The 21,503-nt window shown below is 36.0% G+C and overlaps 1 protein-coding gene across 1 annotated transcript in view; it reads left to right on the top strand.

The window, feature by feature from the left end:
• LOC115209659 (transmembrane protein FAM155A-like) overlaps positions 1 to 20,815 on the top strand; it is a 366,779-nt gene extending 345,964 nt beyond the window's left edge. The window contains exon 3 of the mRNA XM_029778127.2: positions 19,997 to 20,815. Within this exon, the coding sequence (XP_029633987.1) occupies positions 19,997 to 20,349 (353 nt within the window). The 3' untranslated portion in view covers positions 20,350 to 20,815. The remainder of the gene's footprint in view (positions 1 to 19,996) is intronic.
• Positions 20,816 to 21,503: the final 688 nt, after the last annotated feature.

The raw sequence follows: 21,503 nt of genomic DNA, 5'->3' as shown, positions 1-21,503 counted from the left end.
TATACACATATATACACATATACATATATATAGATATTCATTTTTATTTCTTCTCATTACCTGTGTATTTATTATGTTTGCAGGATCCACCATTGTCATATGTTGTGGTGTGCGCTATTGCTTGCTCCATTCTAGTTTTCTATTCAGGCTAGGTTTATTTTCTATTATATGTGTAGCTTCTGTAATTTGTCTAATTGTTGCATCTGTTCTATGTGTGGACAATATCTTAATCTCTATGTTATTGATTGATCCCCCGTGTTCTTGTTCGGCGTGTTGGTACAGAATCGATGCGCTTTTACCTTCCTTGAGTTGTCTCCAATGTTCATTCACCCGCTCACCAATGCTTCTTGCAGTTTCCCCTACGTATGTTACTGTCTTGTTACTGCATCGTCCCTCTATACATCTTATACTATAGACCACATTTCTGGCTTTACAGTTCGTTTGTGGGCTAAATCTACATACAGTGCAATAGTTATCCGTACAGAGAGTTCTACTAAAAGGATAGCTTCTACCAATTATAGATCTGATAGCAGACCTCGTCAGAATAATGAGAAATGTGTCACGCATGTGCGAGCCTACAGAATTAAGAGACACATACAGTATTTCATTCACCGCATGCAGTTTCAGGTTACAGCCATAAAGAAAGGATCAGAGTATACAAAGGAGCCATGAAGAATTTGATAATATATTATGTAATGATAGGAATGGGATTGCCCACTCTATAGGAACAAGTCATGGAACACTATAGAAAGGACAAAAAAGAAATAGGGAAGGCCAACTCTTGGTATGATAGCCATAAATACCAGAGTGTCATGTTCGTTGACACCACCCCTGGAGGTGAACTAGCGTAACCGCTTTAGAAGGACCCTAGATAAACTTAAACTAAGAATTATGGTTGTTGAAAAGCCAGGCAACCCTATCAGATCTATAATTGGTAGAAGCTATCCTTTTAGTAGAACTCTCTGTACGGATACTATTGCACTGTATGTAGATTTAGCCCACAAACGAACTGTAAAGCCAGAAATGTGGTCTATAGTATAAGATGTATAGAGGGACGATGCAGTAACAAGACAGTAACATACGTAGGGGAAACTGCAAGAAGCATTGGTGAGCGGGTGAATGAACATTGGAGACACTCAAGGAAGGTAAAAGCGCATCGATTCTGTACCAACACGCCGAACAAGAACACGGGGGATCAATCAATAACATAGAGATTAAGATATTGTCCACACATAGAACAGATGCAACAATTAGACAAATTACAGAAGCTACACATATAATAGAAAATAAACCTAGCCTGAATAGAAACTAGAATGGAGCAATAGCGCACACCACAACATATGACAATGGTGGATCCTGCAAACATAATAAATACACAGGTAATGAAAGAAATAAAAATGAATATCTATATATATGTATATGTGTATATATGTGTATATGTATATGTGTATATATGTGTGTATATATGTATATATATATATGTGTATATGTATGTATATATATATGTATATTCTTTTTATTTATTTATTTATTTATTTTTTTTCGATTAGATTTATTATTATTATTACTAATATTGTTGTTATACATACATACAAGCATATGTAATAATAATGGGTGGATGTAAACACATGAACAAAATTAGAACAAAAGCAAACAACAAAAACAAAAACAAATTACAAAAATACAAGAATGTATATAACCAGAAGATACAAAATATTACAGGCATCCCCCCCACACACACACTAAATAAACATAGACGCACATAGAGATATAAGCATGCGCAAATGAAGACATACAATAGAAATACAAAATGGCTGACGGATAGTAAGGAGAGACACAAGTAAGTGAGAAGAAACAAAGGACCACTGATGCGGTCACAGGAGTGTGACGAAAGAACTTTGGCCGAAATAAGATTAAGATTAATGTAAAAAATAAATATCACTGAAGCAAAATAACACCAAATATATAGTGCGTGTGTTTTTTATTGGCTAAACTGGCAATATGACCATTCCGAAATATAACAATATCTGTTTCAACACACACGACTTCACATAAAAAATCTTGCACAACAAATATTTAAACATATATATACAATATATTATATATATATATATATACATATATATCACACTTATATATATATTATATACATCTATATACATATATATATGTACATATATATATATATATATATACATATACATACATATATATATGTACATATATATATATATATACATATATATATACATACATATATATATGTACATATATATATATATATACATATATATATACATACATATTATATAATACATATATATATACATACATATATATATATATATAACATATATATATACATACATAATATATATATATATATATATACATACTATATATATATATATATATATATATACATACATATATATATATATATATATATATATATATACATACATATTATATATATAGATACATATATATACATACATATATATATATATAATATAATATATATATACATACATATATATATATATATTATATATATATATATACATACATATATATATATTATATATATATATATACATACATATATTATATATATATATATATATAATATATATATATATATATATTATATATATATAATACTTTATTTAAAGCACCAGAAAATTCAACAAAACTGTTACTGAATTTTCTGCTGCTTTAAATAAAGCATATTACTCTACCACTGGTATTTGAGTACTCTTTTTTTCCACCTTGTTTCACACACTGTAACACACCCAACTATAAAAATTATATACTGTAACACACCCAATTATAAAAATTATATATAGACTTACATTCACAAAATCTAAACTGTTATACAGATTCATACATAGAAAATACTTGAGTCACATAATCTGACAACACCGTCATACCCATTCAACCCAGATTAAAAAAGAAAAAGAAACTCTAATGTATTGCTGTATCATCGGTCACTTTATTAGACCCAAACATTGTACAGGGAAACACATATTGCCAATATTTAGTAGCATACAGAAATGGCAGCTCTCTACTTTCTCACACAGTCCACTGTATCCGGTTTTTTTTTTCTATTTTTTGTGTGTGTGTATTCACAATCAGATTCTGCAGATCTACAGCAATACACTGATTAGTGAATAAAGTGTCGTTCACAGGCTGCACCACAGTGCTCCACATGATTAATAATGCAGACGTACAGAAATGTAAACATTTGTGACATGGTTTTCAGTAAAGCAGAGCATAGTAAATCTAAAGCAGTTAATTTAGGGCCACACTGAGCCTTTCAGCCAAACTATCGACTCATTTGTGTTATATAAGTTTGCTCAATTAGACCTGATCTTTGACAACAAAAAAGCTACATGTAAAAAGCTTATAAATGAAGATCTCTCATTCTCTGTCTCAGTTTGTCGCTATATGAGTGTCTGTGGAGGCACATGGTCTAGTGGTTAGAGCCGTGGACTCACAGTCGAGGGATCGCAGGTTCAAATCTCAGACCGGGTGATGTGTATGTTTATGAGCAAAACACCTAAGCTCCACGCAACTCCGGTAGAAGGTAATGGCAAACTTCCGCTGATTCTTTCGCCACAAGTTTCTCTCACTCTTTCCTCCTGCATCTTGCAGCTCACCTGCAACAGACCAGTGTCCCATCCAGGTGGAGAACCCATACACCAAGGAAACCGGGAAACCGGTCCTTATGAGCTAGGTGTGGCTTGAGAAGGAACAAGCAATATGAGTGTGTGTGTTTGTGTGTGTGTGTGTGTGTGTACTTCTGCATGTATAAGCCTGTCTTTGCATGCATGTGTGTGTGTATGTTTGTGTATGTATGTGTGTGTGTATGTGTGTGTGTGTATGTGTGTGTGTGTGTGTGTGTGTGTGTGCATGCATGCATGTGTCTGTGTATTTTTCTCTTGATGCTTGTTCTTATTTGTCTCTGCATGTGTGTATGAGTGTGTAGACATGCTTGTGTGTATGTGTGCATCTACTTGTTTCTGCTTGCATGTCTGCATGCGTGTGTGTGTGTTTATCTCTCTCTCTCTCTCTCTCTTCTCTCTCTCTCTCTCTCCTTACATCTTATATGTCTCACTTTGGACCATTTTTTTTACTTGTTGCTTATAGAGCCTTTGGGACCATGGGATTACAAAGTTAATTCTGCAACCTCACAACTATATCTGTGATCATATGAGCCAAAATCTCTTTTTTTATATATAGTTTCACTCATAAAATCATTTTGTGAAGTAAATGTTCATTTGATAAAATTTTTAGAACATTGCATTATTTTTTGCTTCAAAATGGAATATTTTTTCATTTTCATTTTTTTTTTATAGCGTCCATTTTTTCCATTAATTTCCATTTTAAAACTTCACGTGCGAACCTCTTCAATGATTAATTTATGGAACAGACATGTTTTAAAAGTGAAAGGTCAATATAAAGTGAATGTTGGAAACATTAAAACATGAAGGCTGGACAACAGCTTCAGAACTGTTGTCATTATTTAGCCTTGGTCCAGCTCTGAATGAGCAGAACTATGATTATATGTATTCCAGCCATGACTCTCCTATTTTATAGAACATTTAGAATTACATCGACCAATTAGTCATCATTATCATTTAGCGTCTGTTGCCCATGCTGGTATGGGTTGGGTGGTTTGACCAGAGCTGGTATGCTGACTCCAGTCTGCACTTGACTCCAGTCTGATTTGGCATGCTTTCTATAGTCGGGTGCCCTTCCTAACACCAACCACTCCAAGAGTTTAATGGGTGCTTTTACATACTACCAGCACAGGTGCCAGTTTGTGTGACACCATTATCTACCACAACTACAATTTCACTTGGCTTGATGGATTTTCTTAAGCACAGTATACTGCCAAAGGTCTTGGTCATTTGTCATTACCTCTGTGAGGTCCAATGATCAAAAGGTGCTTTTTAAGAGCCACTGGCATGGGTGCTAGTTACATGACACTGGGATCAGCCACATTGCCTCTGTGAGGTCCAGTGCTCGCAAGGTGATTTTTACATGCCTCTAGCATGGGTGCCAGTTACATGACACTGATAATAGTCACAACTATGGTTTCATTTAGCTTGCCAGGTCTTTTCAAGCACAGTATATCAACAAGGGTCTCAGTCACTAGTCATTGCTTCCGTGAGACCCAACATTAGCAGATCATGCTTTACCACCTTGTCCCAGGTCTTCTTGGATTTCTCTCTTCCACAGCTTCCTTCCACTTGTAGAGATCAGCACTTCCTCACACAGCTGTCCACATCCATACGCATTACATGACCATACCACTGCAGTCATCTCTCTTGCACACCACATCTTATGCCTCTTATGCCCAACTTTTCTCTCAAGACGTTTACACTCTGTCATACATGCACACTAACATTGCACATGCAGCAAAGCATACTAGCATCATTTCTTTCAAGCCTATACATGTCCTCAGTCACAGTCCATGTTTCACTGCCATGTAGCATGGCTTTTCACGCACAGGCATCATCATACAATCTGCCTTTCACTCAGAAGTAGGAGCTCTCTGAACTTTGCCCAACCTAAAATGGTTGAGTATGATATGAAAGAGATTTGGCTGCTCATTTGAGAAAGCCAAATGACTGTTCCAAGGCCTTGCTCATTTGCTCAAGCTTCCATTTTGATGATTTATAATCATATGGCAAGTAAAAAAATCAAATTTGTTTCTCATCATTCTGAATTAATATACCTCATTAAGTATTGTTAATTATCCTTTAAAATAAATTCTAATGTTTAAAATTCTCATCTAAACAAAATGTTTCAGAAGTTATACAGATACATCTGCAATCAACTTAATTAGTTCCATCTGCTTCTTGGTGAATAATTTGTAAGTTTTTACTTGATAACTTGCCTGTACACAACTTTGGTGTTAATTGTCAGAATTATAACAAAGCTGTCTATTGTTTCCCTATATTGTGACCCATTGCTGCTACCAAAACTGACTTTAATTATCACAATGTCTCAGATATTAAGATAAATTACATATGTTAATGATTGAAGAGAGCTAATTTAGTTGGAATAAAACATATATATATATATTCTATGCTAATTTTGTACAAAGATACACTTATAGTCAATGCAATTTTAAGATAGGTGCAACAAGTGCTACAGAACCAGGATCCAGGAAGCCAAGTCCATTGGTAACATATTGTTATTGATAGGTTGGGCTTCCTTGACCCTGGTGCTGGTTAAGCCCATCAGTCCCTATGGAGCAGAGGGCATCAACAACTTTTCTTCACTGTTCTTGGCTCTGAGCAGTCTTTTTGTCATCTGTCCATCCCCCTGAGAGAAGGTCTTCCTCTCTCAGTTTTAAATTGTCTTTGATAGAAATATCAAGTAGTGATTTTTTTTCTAGGGAGAGTTGTTGGCCTGATGCTACCTCAGTTTTACCTCTTGGAAGAGGTGGTCCATATTACCCTGGCCTCTGTTCGTTGATCTGTCCAGCCTGGGAGGCCCTATCAAGAGCTTGTGCTCTGCTGGCATATCTTGTAGGGTCATTGCAGGGTCATTACTAGCCACCACATGGTAACAAGGACTGCACTCTGTGGTGGCCATCAATAACATAAATTTATCACATTTTGATTGGAGTAAGTGCCTACTTGTCCTGGGGATAACTTTAAACTGCATCCAGTTGTGGGGCCCTGGTTCAGGAGTTGCAGGATTTTGTGAAGTGTAGAACCACCTCTTAGTCACTATTGTTTCCAGGTCTATTCTGACCCATGCGGAGGCGTTTGGCTTAGTGGTTAGAGCGTTAGACTCATGATCATAAGATTGTGGTTTTAATTCCTGGACTGGGCGATGCGCTGCATTCTTGAGCAAAACACTTCATTTAACATTGCTCCAGTCCACTCAGCTGACAAAAATGAGTAATCCTATGATGGACTGGCATCCCATCCTGGTGAGGAACTTATATGACATGGAAGCCAAGAAACCAGCCCTTATGAGCTGGCATAACTCAAGAAGGTAACTTTTTATTCTGACCCAGAGCAGAAGCATCTATCAGAGTCCTGGCTATGCTAATGTGTGCAAATAGAGGTCAGCTGTGAATATGGAAACAAACAGCTCACAAACAAATCACCAGTGGCCTCTTGGAAAGGCCTAACACCTGGTAACCATCCAAGCCTTGGTCACATTGAAATCATGAGATGGATGTGAACTATTTCAACAGATGAACTTACTTTGTTAATAGCAAATATCACTAGATGCTGAGTCAACAAACTATCAATGGCTAGGATTAACCAGTTCAGTTACCTATCAATCTGTAGTTGTGGTGCATGCAGATGAGATATCAAACTATCAAAAATTGGTTCAGGCTTATTGGTCTTGTCAATGATGATTAAGCGCTCATTTCCTTTATGCAGTGCTTGGATCTGCAAACACCAAAAGATAGTCCTGATGCAGTCCGTATCATATTCCTACAACTTTGCATAAAAGTATTAAATGTATTGCAGTTATCCAATTGTTATCCAATTGTGGAGGCGCAATGGCCCAGTGGTTAGGGCAGTGGACTTGCGGTCAGAGGATTGCGGTTTTGATTCCCAGACCGGGCGTTGTGTGTTTATTGAGCGAAAACACCTAAAAGCTCCACGAGGCTCTGGCAGGGGATGGTGGCAACCCCTGTTGTACTCTTTCGCCCCAACTTTCTCTCACTCTTTCTTCCTGTATCTTGAGTAATGCTGCGATGGACTGGCGTCCTGTCCAGCTGGGGGGAACACATATGCCACAGAAACCGGGCCCATGAACCTAGTTAGGCTTGAAAAGGGCGCATAAAATAAAATAAAAAGTTATCCAACTGGAACAAGTAGCTTCAATCATAATTCATTTCTCTGATGTATTTCTCTTTACATTATCTCACTTAACAATCCCTGCATAATTTCTCATTTTATCATAGAACTAGCAGTATCGCCCGGCGTTGCTCGGGTTTGTTTCAACCCGCCGGAATTGGAATTTTTGAAAAGTAAAAATTTTGCATTATGTAGCTTGTTATTCTCTTCAAGTAAACATTTTTCTGGTTGAAATACACCGAAAAGTGGTGACACGGCAGTGAAAAAATCGTAAAAAATAAGGATTTTCATAGAAAAAAGCACCTTTTTTATGTAAATAATTTTTGGTGTTAACATGGTCCGATTTGAATTTTATCTTCTTCTATCATACTCTCAATTTTAGTCAACTTGCACCGCAGGGTCTCGGAGGAGATAGTGTTAGTTGAAGGCTACCAAACCTGCTGCACACAGACAACTTCAGCTTTATATAGAGAGAGATAACACACACACATTAATACACATACATACGCACACACACACACACACGTATGTATGTATGGATGTATGTATGTATGTATATATGTACATCTGTCCACTTCTTGCCATATTTTTATCCTTCACTTCCTACACACACACACACACACGCACACATACACACACACACACCTTCTTAGCTTACAATTTCTTTCTTTCAACAATTGACAACTGAAGTACGCTCGCCAATGAATACTACCAAAAGTTAGCGACTGATCTCTGTTGCCTTTTTTTTTTTGAGGATTGGTTTAAGCATTAATAAGAGAAAGTAACAGAATGTGTGATGTTGAATAAGAGTTACAGAAACAGGATATGATAGTGGTATACACTTGCAAAGAGAAAGTAGGAGAAAGTGTGGTAATAGCAGGAGCAAAGCATTTGAAATGAGAGAGGCAAATCGTAAAATATTGAGTTTTCTCGAATTTTTGCTTAATTGGGGGTGAAATTGAAAAAAATGTATATGCCATGACCCAATGGAATCTACTTCGAAAAATCATAGGTAAATTCCAATTGAATAAATTCTATATTGTACAATTGTATTAAAAAGAAACATAGTCACAGGCAGAGAAAAAAGATATAAGAGATAAAAATGTGTTTCTTTGTATTATTTATAATTTGTCAGGAGCCCAGTTTCCTTCTAATTAATTAATGCAGGATTAACTAATTATATATAGGCCTTAGAGATCATCAGGTTTAAAAACAATGACACTTTTAAATAACTTAATGGTAAAAGTGCTTATAGTATATGAGAATATTCCATATGTTCATACACAAAATATGCATGTTTATGCTCAAGATATATAGACATAGATATACATACATAATGCATATATATATGTATGTGTGTGTGTATGTGTGTAAAATGTTTAGGCATAAATGAAATGGAGGCACATGGTCTAGTGGTTAGAGCAACGGACTCACAGATGAGGGATCGCGGGTTTGAATTTCAAACCGAGCCATGTGTGTGTTTATGAGCGAAACACCTAAGTACCACGCAGCTCTGGCAGGAGGTAATGGTGAACTCCTGCTGATTCTTTCGCCACAACTTTCTCTTGCTCTTGCTCTTTCCTGCTGCATCTTGCAGCTCACCTGTGACGGACCGGCGTCCCGTCTAGGTGGAGAACCTATACGCCAAGGAAACCAGGAAACTGGCCCTTATGACCCAGGCATGGCTCGAGAAGGAACAGACATAAATAAAATACATGTATGTATATAAATAATGTATGTCAGCTCTTGTCGAGCTGTCCAACCCATGCTAGCATGGAAAAAGGATGTTAAATGATGATGGTGGTAGTGGTGGTGGTGGTGGTTGTGCTGGTGCTGGTAGTGGTGGTGGTGATGCATACATACAAACAAACATACATTGATACATACATGCATGCATGCATACATACATACATACATACATACATATGTATGTACATACATATGTATGTACATACACATGTATGTACATACATACACACATACTCATGCGCTTCCATAATGCTTAAATACATAGATATCATTATTATTTACTATTCACTTTCCCATGCCTGCATGGGTCAGATGAATTTGTTGAGGCAGAGGTACTTCCTGTTGCCAACACTCAACTGTTTCCAAGTAACGTAATATTTCCCTTTGTCCAGACATTTTATTGTGGAAGACTGGAAATGAACAGCATTGCTCATATGACAGTGATTCTTGTTTACAATCATGACACCAGCACCTGTTCTGGCACTGTTTTCCTCTATATCACCAGCAGAGAAATGAGTCACTGGTATCTCTAGCAGTCAAGTACCTATCATTGATGAGACCAAAGAAGGTCGAAATCCCGTGATCTGATGGTCTCAAGGCTGGAGAAGGTGGTGATTTATCTCCCCACTAGTGATACAAACAAGAGAGAATTTTTGCACCAAAAGCCTATAGGAGAGTATCTCTCATGGTATCTCCTACAGTATAGTCTGTTCTAACAGAACATCCACATTTAAGTGGCAGTAAATCTTACCTCTTGGTATTAATCCTACCTCTGTTGCTAATATATATTTTTTTAATTGCAACTCCAGTACCTGTTCTGGCACTGTTTTACTATATATCGCTGGCAGGGAGATGAGTCGCTGCAATCTCTAGCAGTCAAGGATACATCATTGACAAGCCCAAGGAAGGTTGAAATCATGTGATCTGGTGATCTTAGTGCTGAAGATGGTGGAGATTTGTCTCCCCACTAGCAATGTAAGCAACAATGCATTTTGCACCAAAAGCCAGAATGAGAATTTCTCTCATAGTATCTACCATAGTATAGTTTATTTTAAGAGAGCATCCATAATTAAGTGGGAATAATTAATCATCATATGTTGGCAAAACAAAGATACACACACACACACACACATATATCATGGGCTTCTTTCAGTTTTCATCAATCAAATCCTCTGACAAGGCTTTGGTCAGCTCAGAGCTATAGCAAAAGACTTTTTCTCCTGCAGTGGGGCTGAACCTGCGACTGCACATGGTCGGGAAGCAAGCTTTGAACCACCCAGCCACATGTGTGTGTGTGTGCGTGTGTGCGCGTGCGCGAGTGTGCATGCAATTTATATTATCAGCATCTTTGCTTTACGTCAAATTTCCAAACCAGGTGAGATTGGATGAATTTCTCATACTCACACTCAGAAACACTGACACACACACACATACATATATGTTTGTGTGTAAGCAAACATATATTCATACATATAATGTGTGTGTGTGTGTGTGCGCGCGCACGCACATATGTGTGTGTGTATGTAAGTATATGTATATATGTATATATGATAAGATAAGTATATGTGTGTGTGTAAAGAAAGAGAGAGAGAGAGTATTGCAGAAATGCATACACACTCAATGAGGTTAATCTTGTACTTACCAGTCGTCACAAAGAAACTCGTTATACCATTTAAAAAAACAACAACAACAACAAAAACCCAACCTATTGTTCTCATTCTGATTCCATCTTCCATTTATCCAATTTCTATCAAAAGAAACCATATACTGTGTTATTTGTACATTAACCATGTATTCAATGAGATCAATTACATTTATTATCCAGTGTTTACACAGTCAAAGAGTTATAGCGCTGTACTGATTGTGCAGCTGATTTGCACTCTGTTTCTCTGCATGGTTGTCTTTATTTTTATTCTTCCAAAATATTTCAAACCTCTTTTGTTAGGTTTATAAATAGACAAAATATAGATATATATATATATGTGTGTGTGTGTGTATGGGCACTGGCTTGTCTACTGACTAAAAGATAGAAAAACCATATATATATATATAATAATAAATATTAGGGAATAAATCCAAATTTACAGGGAAAGATCAGATTTAGGATTGAATCCAATTTTATAGTAAAATATTATATATTATGTATTGGCTTAAGTCTTTCTTTGTTTGATTTGCATAATAGTGGTTTTGTCTCTAATATAATATAACATATATATATATGTGTGTGTGTGTGTGTGTGTGTGTGTGTGTGTGGTGTGTGTGTGTGTATATATATATATATTATATATATATATATAACTCCAAGAAAGTTAGAGGTTGTGAATCCAACCCACTAAGGAATAATATCTATCCAATATACTGCTGGTAGAATACCCAATTATTAATGCACAAGTGTTTTTTATTGTATTGCAATTACATTACCTAATGTACTAAATGGGTGAAGGTAAAGAGATATTTTACCATTTGCTATATATATATATATATATATGTTAAGGTATGTAGAAAAATACAACATGGACAAGAACGTATAACTCATAGAAGACGATACAATAAACATGGACAGGACATTCGAACCCCTCAGTCTTCAGTCAAGAACCGGATCATCGTAGTAATTTCGGCTGATTAATCTTGAGATTACTAGATCATGGCCAGCCCTCCAAGAAAAACTAAGCTGGAAGCGTAGATTTCCTGGAGAAGGATCGAATGCATACGAACACCAGGACAGCAAAAGGGACAGATATAAAAAAAAACAAAAAACAATAATGGAATACAGAAACATGAAATACAGAAGCATTAACGGTGAAAACAACAAGTGTCTTACGACTGATAACAAGCAAACAAATTTTTTCTCTGGCGCATTGGAAAAAGCCTTTATAGCGGCGGATGAAGAACAACGATGTTAACACGACGAGGGTCAGGAGCTGAAAGGCAGATTTCGGCCAACAGTCACGTGACAGAGAAGAGGGAAAAGAAAAGAAAGAGAAGCAAAGGAAGAGAGAGAGAGAAAAGGGGACAAAACGCAACAAAGAGAGAGAAGAGAGAGAAAGAAGGAATCAGAGAGGAGAAGGGATGGGTGTCGAAGAATGACCTGTGAGTGCAGAGCGAGACAAAGAAATAGGAGGGTAGTGGAAGACTAGACCAAAGGATCAGAGGAAAGAGAAGATGAATAGAGAGAAAGTAAAAATGAGAGAGAGAGAGAGACAAACAGAGAGTCGTACCAATTATTAAGAATATGTGTTCACATTAATGATAAAGGGGGTATGGGGCGCCTGGAATATATGTTAAGGTATGTAGAAAAATACAACATGGACAAGAACGTATAACTCATAGAAGACGATACAATAAACATGGACAGGACATTCGAACCCCTCAGTCTTCAGTCAAGAACCGGATCATCGTAGTAATTTCGGCTGATTAATCTTGAGATTACTAGATCACGGCCAGCCCTCCAAGAAAAACTAAGCTGGAAGCGTAGATTTCCTGGAGAAGGATCGAATGCATACGAACACCAGGACAGCAAAAGGGACAGATATAAAAAAAACAAAAAACAATAATGGAATACAGAAACATGAAATACAGAAGCATTAACGGTGAAAACAACAAGTGTCTTACGACTGATAACAAGCAAACAAATTTTTTCTCTGGCGCATTGGAAAAAGCCTTTATAGCGGCGTGTGTGTGTGTGTGTGTATATATATATATATATAACTCCAAGAAAGTTAGAGGTTGTGAATCCAACCCACTAAGGAATAATATCTATCCAATATACTGCTGGTAGAATACCCAATTATTAATGCACAAGTGTTTTTTATTGTATTGCAATTACATTACCTAATGTACTAAATGGGTGAAGGTAAAGAGATATTTTACCATTTGCTATATATATATATATATATGTGTGTGTGTGTGTGTGTGTGTGTGTGTGTGTGTGTGTGTGTGTGTGTGTGTATATATATATATATATATATATATATATATATAACTCCAAGAAAGTTAGAGGTTGTGAATCCAACCCACTAAGGAATAATATCTATCCAATATACTGCTGGTAGAATATCCAATTATTAATGCACAAGTGTTTTTTATTGTATTGCAATTACATTACCTAATGTACTAAATGGGTGAAGGTAAAGAGATTATTTTACCATTTGCTATATATATATATATATATATATATATATATGTGTATCATCATCATCATCATCATCATCATTTAACGTCCGCTTTCCATGCTAGCATGGTTCAACTGGGGTCTGGGGAGCCCGAAGGCTGCACCAGGCCAGTCAGATCTGGCAGTGTTTCTACAGCTGGATGCCCTTCCTAACGCCAACCACTCTGAGAGTGTAGTGGGTGATTTTATGTGCCACCGCCACAGGTGCCAGACGAGGCTGGCGAACGGCCACGCTCGGATGGTGTTTTTCATGTGCCACCGACACAGGTGCCAGACGAGGCTGGCAGACGGCCATGCTCGGATGGTGTATTTTATGTGCCACCGACACAGGTGCCAGATGAGGCTGGCGAACGGCCACAATCGGATGGTGTTTGTTACGTGCCCACAGCACGGAGACCAGTCGATGCGGTACTGGCTATGGCCACGTTCGGATGGTTTTCTTGTGTGCCACCGGCACTGGTACCACAAAGATACAATTTCCATTGATATTCATCTATTTTGATTTGGTTTGATTTTCACTTGCCTCAACAGGTCTTCACAAGTGTCACAAGAATATATATATATATATATATATATCATTATGGCATGGCTGGCATGGTTTGGAGAGTTTTTGACCTGAGCTGGCAAGCTGCAGAGTTGTACTGGGTTCCAGCCTGAATAAGCCTCGTTTCTATGGCTGGATGCCCCTTCTAACACCAAGCACTTTACAGAGAGTATTGGGTGCTTTTTACATGGCACCAGCACATCACTCAGTGGTTAGAGCATCAGTCTCACAATCATGAGGCTCTGAGTTTCATTCCCAGACCGGGCTCTGCATTGTGTTCTTGAGCAAGACACTTATTTCACATTGCTCCAGTTCACTCAGCTGTAGAAATGAGTTGCGATGTCATTGGTGACAAACTGTATCAGTTTTTACCTTTCTCTTGGATAACATCAATGGTATGGTGAGGGGCGGCTGGTATGCTTGGTTAACTACTGGTCATCCATAAACAATCTTGCTTGGACTTGTGTCTCGGGGAGAACTTCCTCGATGCAATCCTATGGTCATTCATGAATAAAGTGGAGTCTTTATCCTTTACTCTTTATATGTAAGAATATAAAGCCAATAGATCTGAGAATTGAAAATATGTATGTATATATATATATATATATGTAAATATAATATGTGACAATTATTCAGTAGCCATGATAAAACTCCGAGTTTCGGATGTCGGGGCAGAAACCCATGCTGCCATCTCTTCAGTTATCTGGCCATCAAAAAAATGGCATGACTGGATAACTGAGGAGATGGTGGCGTGGGTTTCCGCCCCAACATCTGAAACTCAGGGTTTTATCATGGCTACCGACTAATTGTCACATATTATATTTACATATAAATTCCTCTATTTACATAATATCGAGGTCTCTTTCATTCTTTTGTTGTCTTACCTTTTCTATCAATATATATATATATATTTAACCAAGTGACTTTCATGGGATTATGCCTGTTTTGTGACCTTTTTTTCATAGTATGCAAGAAATTATGTATATATGTTTGTGTTAATATATGTGCTCAGAATTATACTAAATGGCCTAGTAGTTAGGGTATTGCACCCACAATCTGGCAACTGTGGTTTCAATTCCTGGATCGGCTGGTGTGTTGTGTCATTGAGCAAAACACTTCATCTCACATTCCTTTACAATCACTTCAGCACTTGACAGGTGGTGCTAAACTTTAATGACACAATAGATATGTTGTATAAAACTTTCAGTGAAAAAAAGCTCATTGTTCAACACATGTTGGAAGTGTCTGAACATAGAGAAAAAACAACAACAAGGACTATATCACATGCTGGTAGAGTTAACAGGAAATGCAAGAAGTTTAAGGTGGATGAATTAATACCACTTATGTTCAAATTCCTGATTTTTACACAGGGACTTACTGCAGAAGAGGACGCAAAAGTTAGAACTAGAATTCTCACAAAGCTGAAACAAAACCAGGATGTAACCCTACAGCAAGTGTCAGAAGAATGTGAAAGGATAGTCAAATTAAGACATGACACAGAGGAAATTGAAAGTAAAGATTACTTCCAAGTAAAGCAGGTGCAAAATAGTCAGAACAGAGATAAAGTGTTTTATAAAATCATGACAAAAATCAGGAAATAAACCCATGTTATGCATGTGGAGGGAAAATTATCCATTTAAAAAAGCAGAATGCTTTCATCGTGGAAATATAGGACATATAAAAATATAGTGTAGAACAAAGATGAAAAAAGCCAGAACAATGGCAAAAGAATAAATAGTATGCCATCGGAAGAAATTGGCAATATAATGATGAGAAAGTTTGTGAAAGCAAAAATCAGAAATACAAGTGTTAAAATGCAGTTGGACAATATCAACATTATAAATGAAAAAGTGTGGAAATATCTCGACAAGCCAAAAGGTAGCACATGGTGTTACAGGAAAAAGATTATATTTTTTTGGTGAATTCATATGGAATGTAACATTACAAGGTCAAACAAAAAGGCTAAGATATATGTGTTAAGAAGTTCACTTAATCTGTTCAGCTCAGAATGCATAGAACTATTCAAAGTATGGAATACAGCCATAAGTGTTTTGTGCAGAAATGTAGTCGGTTCAGTTGAAGGTTCGAATGCAGCTGAGAGGCTGAAACAAAACATTGCTGTAAAACATAGTGGAGCATCTGTATGTCAACTAAAATGAAATAAAAATTCCCCATAATACAGTTCTATAACCACTACACCATATGCCCGTGGGCATATGGTGTAGTGGTTAAAAGCACAGGCTACTAACCCCAAGATTCCAAGTTCGATTCCAAGCAGTGACCTGAACACTAATAATAATAATAATAATAATAATAACATCAAAAAATACCTTAGGAATGAGAACCCAGATTCGAAATTTCTGCAAGACACCTGAAGAAGGGTGGAGAGTATATCAGCCGAAACGTTGTGTTAACAACAAACAAGATGAGGACAAATATCCATCGAATGTAAATAATGTAAATAAAAATTGCCCATGGCAAAAAGTAAACATTGTTCAAAAGTAGATGTTCTGTGGTCCAGACTACACATCAATTTCACTGGTCCTTTAAACGGTTATTACTACTTAGTGGTAATCAATAGTTTCTCGAAATGGCCAGAAATTTGCAAGTGTAAAATAAAAAAAACCCTCTTCAACTATGATAAATTTTTTAACATAAATTGTTTGCAAGGTTTGGCATCCCAGACAAGATAGTGTCTGACAATGGAAAGCAATTTGTGTCTAGTGAATTGAAAAAAATTTGTTAAACATTCATGGTAGAATATATAACTACAGTGCCATACCATCCCAGATCTAATGGACAGGCAGAATGTTTTGTTGATACCTTCAAGAGAGCCCTAAGAAAGTTGAATAAGGATGTCATGGATGAGGTAGCTCTACAACAATCCTTAAGAGTGTACTGTGTGACACCCAGTCTGAATGCACCAGGGGCTAACTCACCAGTGGAGCTGATGTTTGCAATGAAAGTAAAATCAGTCTTTGATAAATTGCTACCTGGCAAGAAAAGAAAAAGTGCCTGGGAAGACACAGCAAGATTCTTTAAAGTTGGTGAAAAGGTGTATATGAGGGCACACAAGAATGGAAAGCAGAGTTGGGAAGATGGTGTAATTACCAAATGCATAGGTAAAATGATGTATTGGGTAAAAAGTAGAAAAAGCCTACAAAGGGGACACAGGAACCAACTGGAAAAGAGATTTGTGGAAAGCAAACCAAAGAAGTTGGAGGAACCGATGGAATGGCTGTATGAAATGTTCCAAGTACCAACACCACTGCAGGTGATTGAACCCAGGTGTACAAGTGAGAGGAAAAGAAAATATACAGAGTTCCTGAAAATATATGCCAAGTACAAAAAATATTAAAATTGTATGGAAAAAAAAAGACTCACAAATGGGAGGTAGGGTGAATAAAAAAGGATTATTGCTGAATAAAATGACACTACCTAAGGAAAGCTTGAAAGGGGAGATGTTGTAGGGAATTAGTAATAATGGTACATCCCTCCCACATGAGGAATGGAATAACTTAGTCACTATAAGTAAAGAGAAGTACATGAAGTACCAGAGTGCATAGTAGGCGGTCAGAGATGGTCGTGTCTGTACTAGTTTTATTAAATATACTGTATACTGAAGTGTGTGTTATAATAATCCTAACGTTATTAAGGATTATAACAGATCATAACACACACACACACACACATACACACACGCATACACACACACACACATATATATACATGCATACATACAAACATACATGCATACATACATACATATAAATAAATATATATATATAAATACTAAAATAAAATATGTATTAATTACCAGAACATATGCATGTCACTGGGAACCAACTCATCTCCAAGAAAATTAATTGGAACCTTTGTCAGCCAGGCATAAACACAAAGAGAGAGCATTTAACCAGAATATAAGTGCACTCATGCAAACAAAACGATAATGTGCAAGGTGTCAATACTTTGTTGTAACATGACTGATTCCAGTCTCCCATATACATGTGCAGATGAATATTAGAATGCATCAAGAGATGCAGAACGATCTGTACTCAGAGTATTAAGTATATAATTATTTCAAAATGCATCAGTAATGTATCTTAAATAGAGGAATCTATCTCTAAAAAGCTACATTTAGAGCATTATAAATTGAGTGTGTGTAAATGCATATGCATGTATATGTATACATACATATACATGTCATGTGTGTGTGTGTGTGAAAAATGGAACATGTTCTATAAGTTTCTCATGGATTTAACTTTGGATAAAAATTATATGGAACCCACAGGCTTTCAGGGAGAATTTGCTCGAATATATTTTGCAATATATATATAATATATATATATATATATATATATGTAAAATACAAAATGGGACAAGAACGCAAAACATCCGGACAACTAGGTGATACAAAAAGGGACAACAAAACATCCAGATAGACGATAGAAAAAAACACACAAAAAGGACATGTATGCATATATATATATATATAAATATATGATGATCTCATTTGAATGAAACAGTTCTAGTCCTGTAGAAGCTCCTTCTATAAAATAAATATGTATATATATATATATATATATATATATATATATATATATATATATATATATATGAATGAAAGAATAGAGTCAAACGAAGATGTTAACAAAATTCCTTTACTCTCGACATATGTTTCGACGACAGCATCTTCGTTCGACTCCATTCTTTCATTCATTCATATACAACACACAAATTTCTACACAAGAAACCGGAGTTTCTACCCTTGACAGGTCGCTTCAACCGTGTTTTCTGATGTAAATTTGCTACCTAGGTTTCGGTTAAACGAATTTTCCATGCTGACGATAAACATAGGATAATTCATTCACCTACTTAAATATATATATATATATATATATATATATATATATATATATATAAATATCACGTGATCACGTGACCGACCAGACCATCAGATGTTGTTACACATTGCTGGTCACAATGCGTTTGCATTGTTTTAGCCTTCAAATGACGCCACCCCGCTGGCTAAGCGAGCAGGTCAATATATAACAACATGTCAAGACATGTCAAGAAGTCTGGATGTGCTTTCAGGAAGACATTGTTTATAAACCGGAAAATGCAAGACAAATATGAATGCACTCACACAAACATAAGCTCACCTAGATACACATACATACATATGTACACACACACAAACAAGGAAGGGCATCCAGATCAGAACACTGCCAGATCAGACTGGAGCCTGGCGCAGCCTCCTGGCTTCCCAGACCCCAGTCAAACCGTCCAACACATGCAAGCATGGAAAACAGACGTTAAAAGAAGAAGAAGAAGACGACGACGACGACGACGACACGACGACGACACGACGACGACGACAACGCTGCTGCTGCTGCTGCTTACATACATACATACATACATACATACATACATACATACATACATATATAATTTTATTATGTAGCATTATCAAATTATTTTATTAGTCCAAAATACCCTAATTTAGATATCAGTTGGCAGAGAAAGACAGAGAAATGTTAATGCAACAGAATATTATAATCTTTTTAACATCTATTTATAAATTTCTTAATGTCCAATATCTTTTGAAAAGTAATAATTAAAATGTCGAACTTATCATATAATCTAATATATCTTTTTTTTTTTTTTTCTCTTTGTATCTTCTTTTTTCAGATCCCTTCATTGCAAGTCATAAAAATTACATTGAGGTTCTACGTGATGGTGAAAATAAGTCAGATGATGACAATAACGTATCGCAAGACTGCTACGAACGTTGTCACTTGGAATCACAGCTTGCAGCTTCCCAATCTACAACAGGCTGTGACAGCATCCCTTCCCAAAATGTAACTAAATGTCGAGAGTTGCAACTGTTTGGCAATCATTCGGCTGTCATGGCAGGTGGTTCTAGCCACCTCCTTTTAACATTTAAATCATCAAGCAGCTTTTGGTGTAATTTAGTTAAATATGTACATATATTTTGGCTTTCGCAGACTTTATATCAATATTTGTCTGCTGGACTCACCTAGAATTGGTTTTAGAATTCTTTCCCTTATGCTTCATCTGTCCTAAATTGTTTGTGTCCATAGCTGGGGTTGTTATAACTAATTCCACTCAAATTTAAATACAAAAGAAGACATATACACAGAACAGAAAATGTGTGTTTAGTTTATAGACACACTTACATTAAAAATAGAAGTTGCCAAGATAAAAAGATAGGAAAAAGAAAAATATATCTCTTTCAATTTTCTGGCAGTAAATTTTCTGTCCTTTTAGATTTTCTGAAAAGAGAGGAAAAAAAAAATTCTTTTAATAATTATAGTGTTTGTGGTTATATATATAAAAAGAAAAACAGAAAAAAAAAATCAAACAAAAAATGTTTTATCAAGGCATTTGATGTTTTGGTTAAGTATTAAAATTATGGTTGATGGCATATTCTTAGGTGTGCTCCAGTAAGAGAAATTTGAAAAAGAAAGAAAAAAAACAACAACAAAATTCTTTGAAGCAAATAAAGGATGAAAAGAGAGAAAGGTTACTGAAATTATATGTATGTATGTATGTGTGTGTGTGTAAGCATGCATGCATGTATACATACATATGTATGTATGTATGTGTATATATAGATACATATATATCATATATATATATATATATATATATATATACCGTAATCCGGGGTGAATAGGGACAATAACCGGGGAAAAATATTTTCTCGTTTCTTTCTAGTTATTTTGTACTACAAAATAGCTAGAAAGAAATTAGCACAATTTGAGTTATCTCATCTTTATTGTTCTAAAATATTTTTTCCTGGTTATTGTCCCTTTTTACCCCTTAGTCCCTATTCAACCCAGATTACGGTACACACACACACACACACACACACACACATATATATATATATATATATATATACAATCTAATAGTGTTAACAGAGAGGAGAGAAAATACCAGCAAAATATATATGTGTGTATACATGGAGGTGTGTGTGTGTGTGTGTGCGTGCGTGTGTGGATTGACAAGCTGAAAATGTTGAATCAGGAGGGTTCCAGTCACATGGATTGATGAATGATAGTTATTTACTGCACACATACAAAAACACTAAAATATCTCTCAGAAACATCATTTCAGTAGCCAGGAAAAAAAAGTATTTTATTGCTGTTAAAAAAAATTTTTTTTTTTAATT

This window comes from Octopus sinensis, linkage group LG3 (assembly GCF_006345805.1).
Source record: "Octopus sinensis linkage group LG3, ASM634580v1, whole genome shotgun sequence".
NCBI lineage: Eukaryota > Metazoa > Mollusca > Cephalopoda > Octopoda > Octopodidae > Octopus > Octopus sinensis.
The sequence above is the reverse complement of the archived record's forward strand: the minus strand, read 5'-3'. Positions and strand labels throughout refer to the sequence as shown.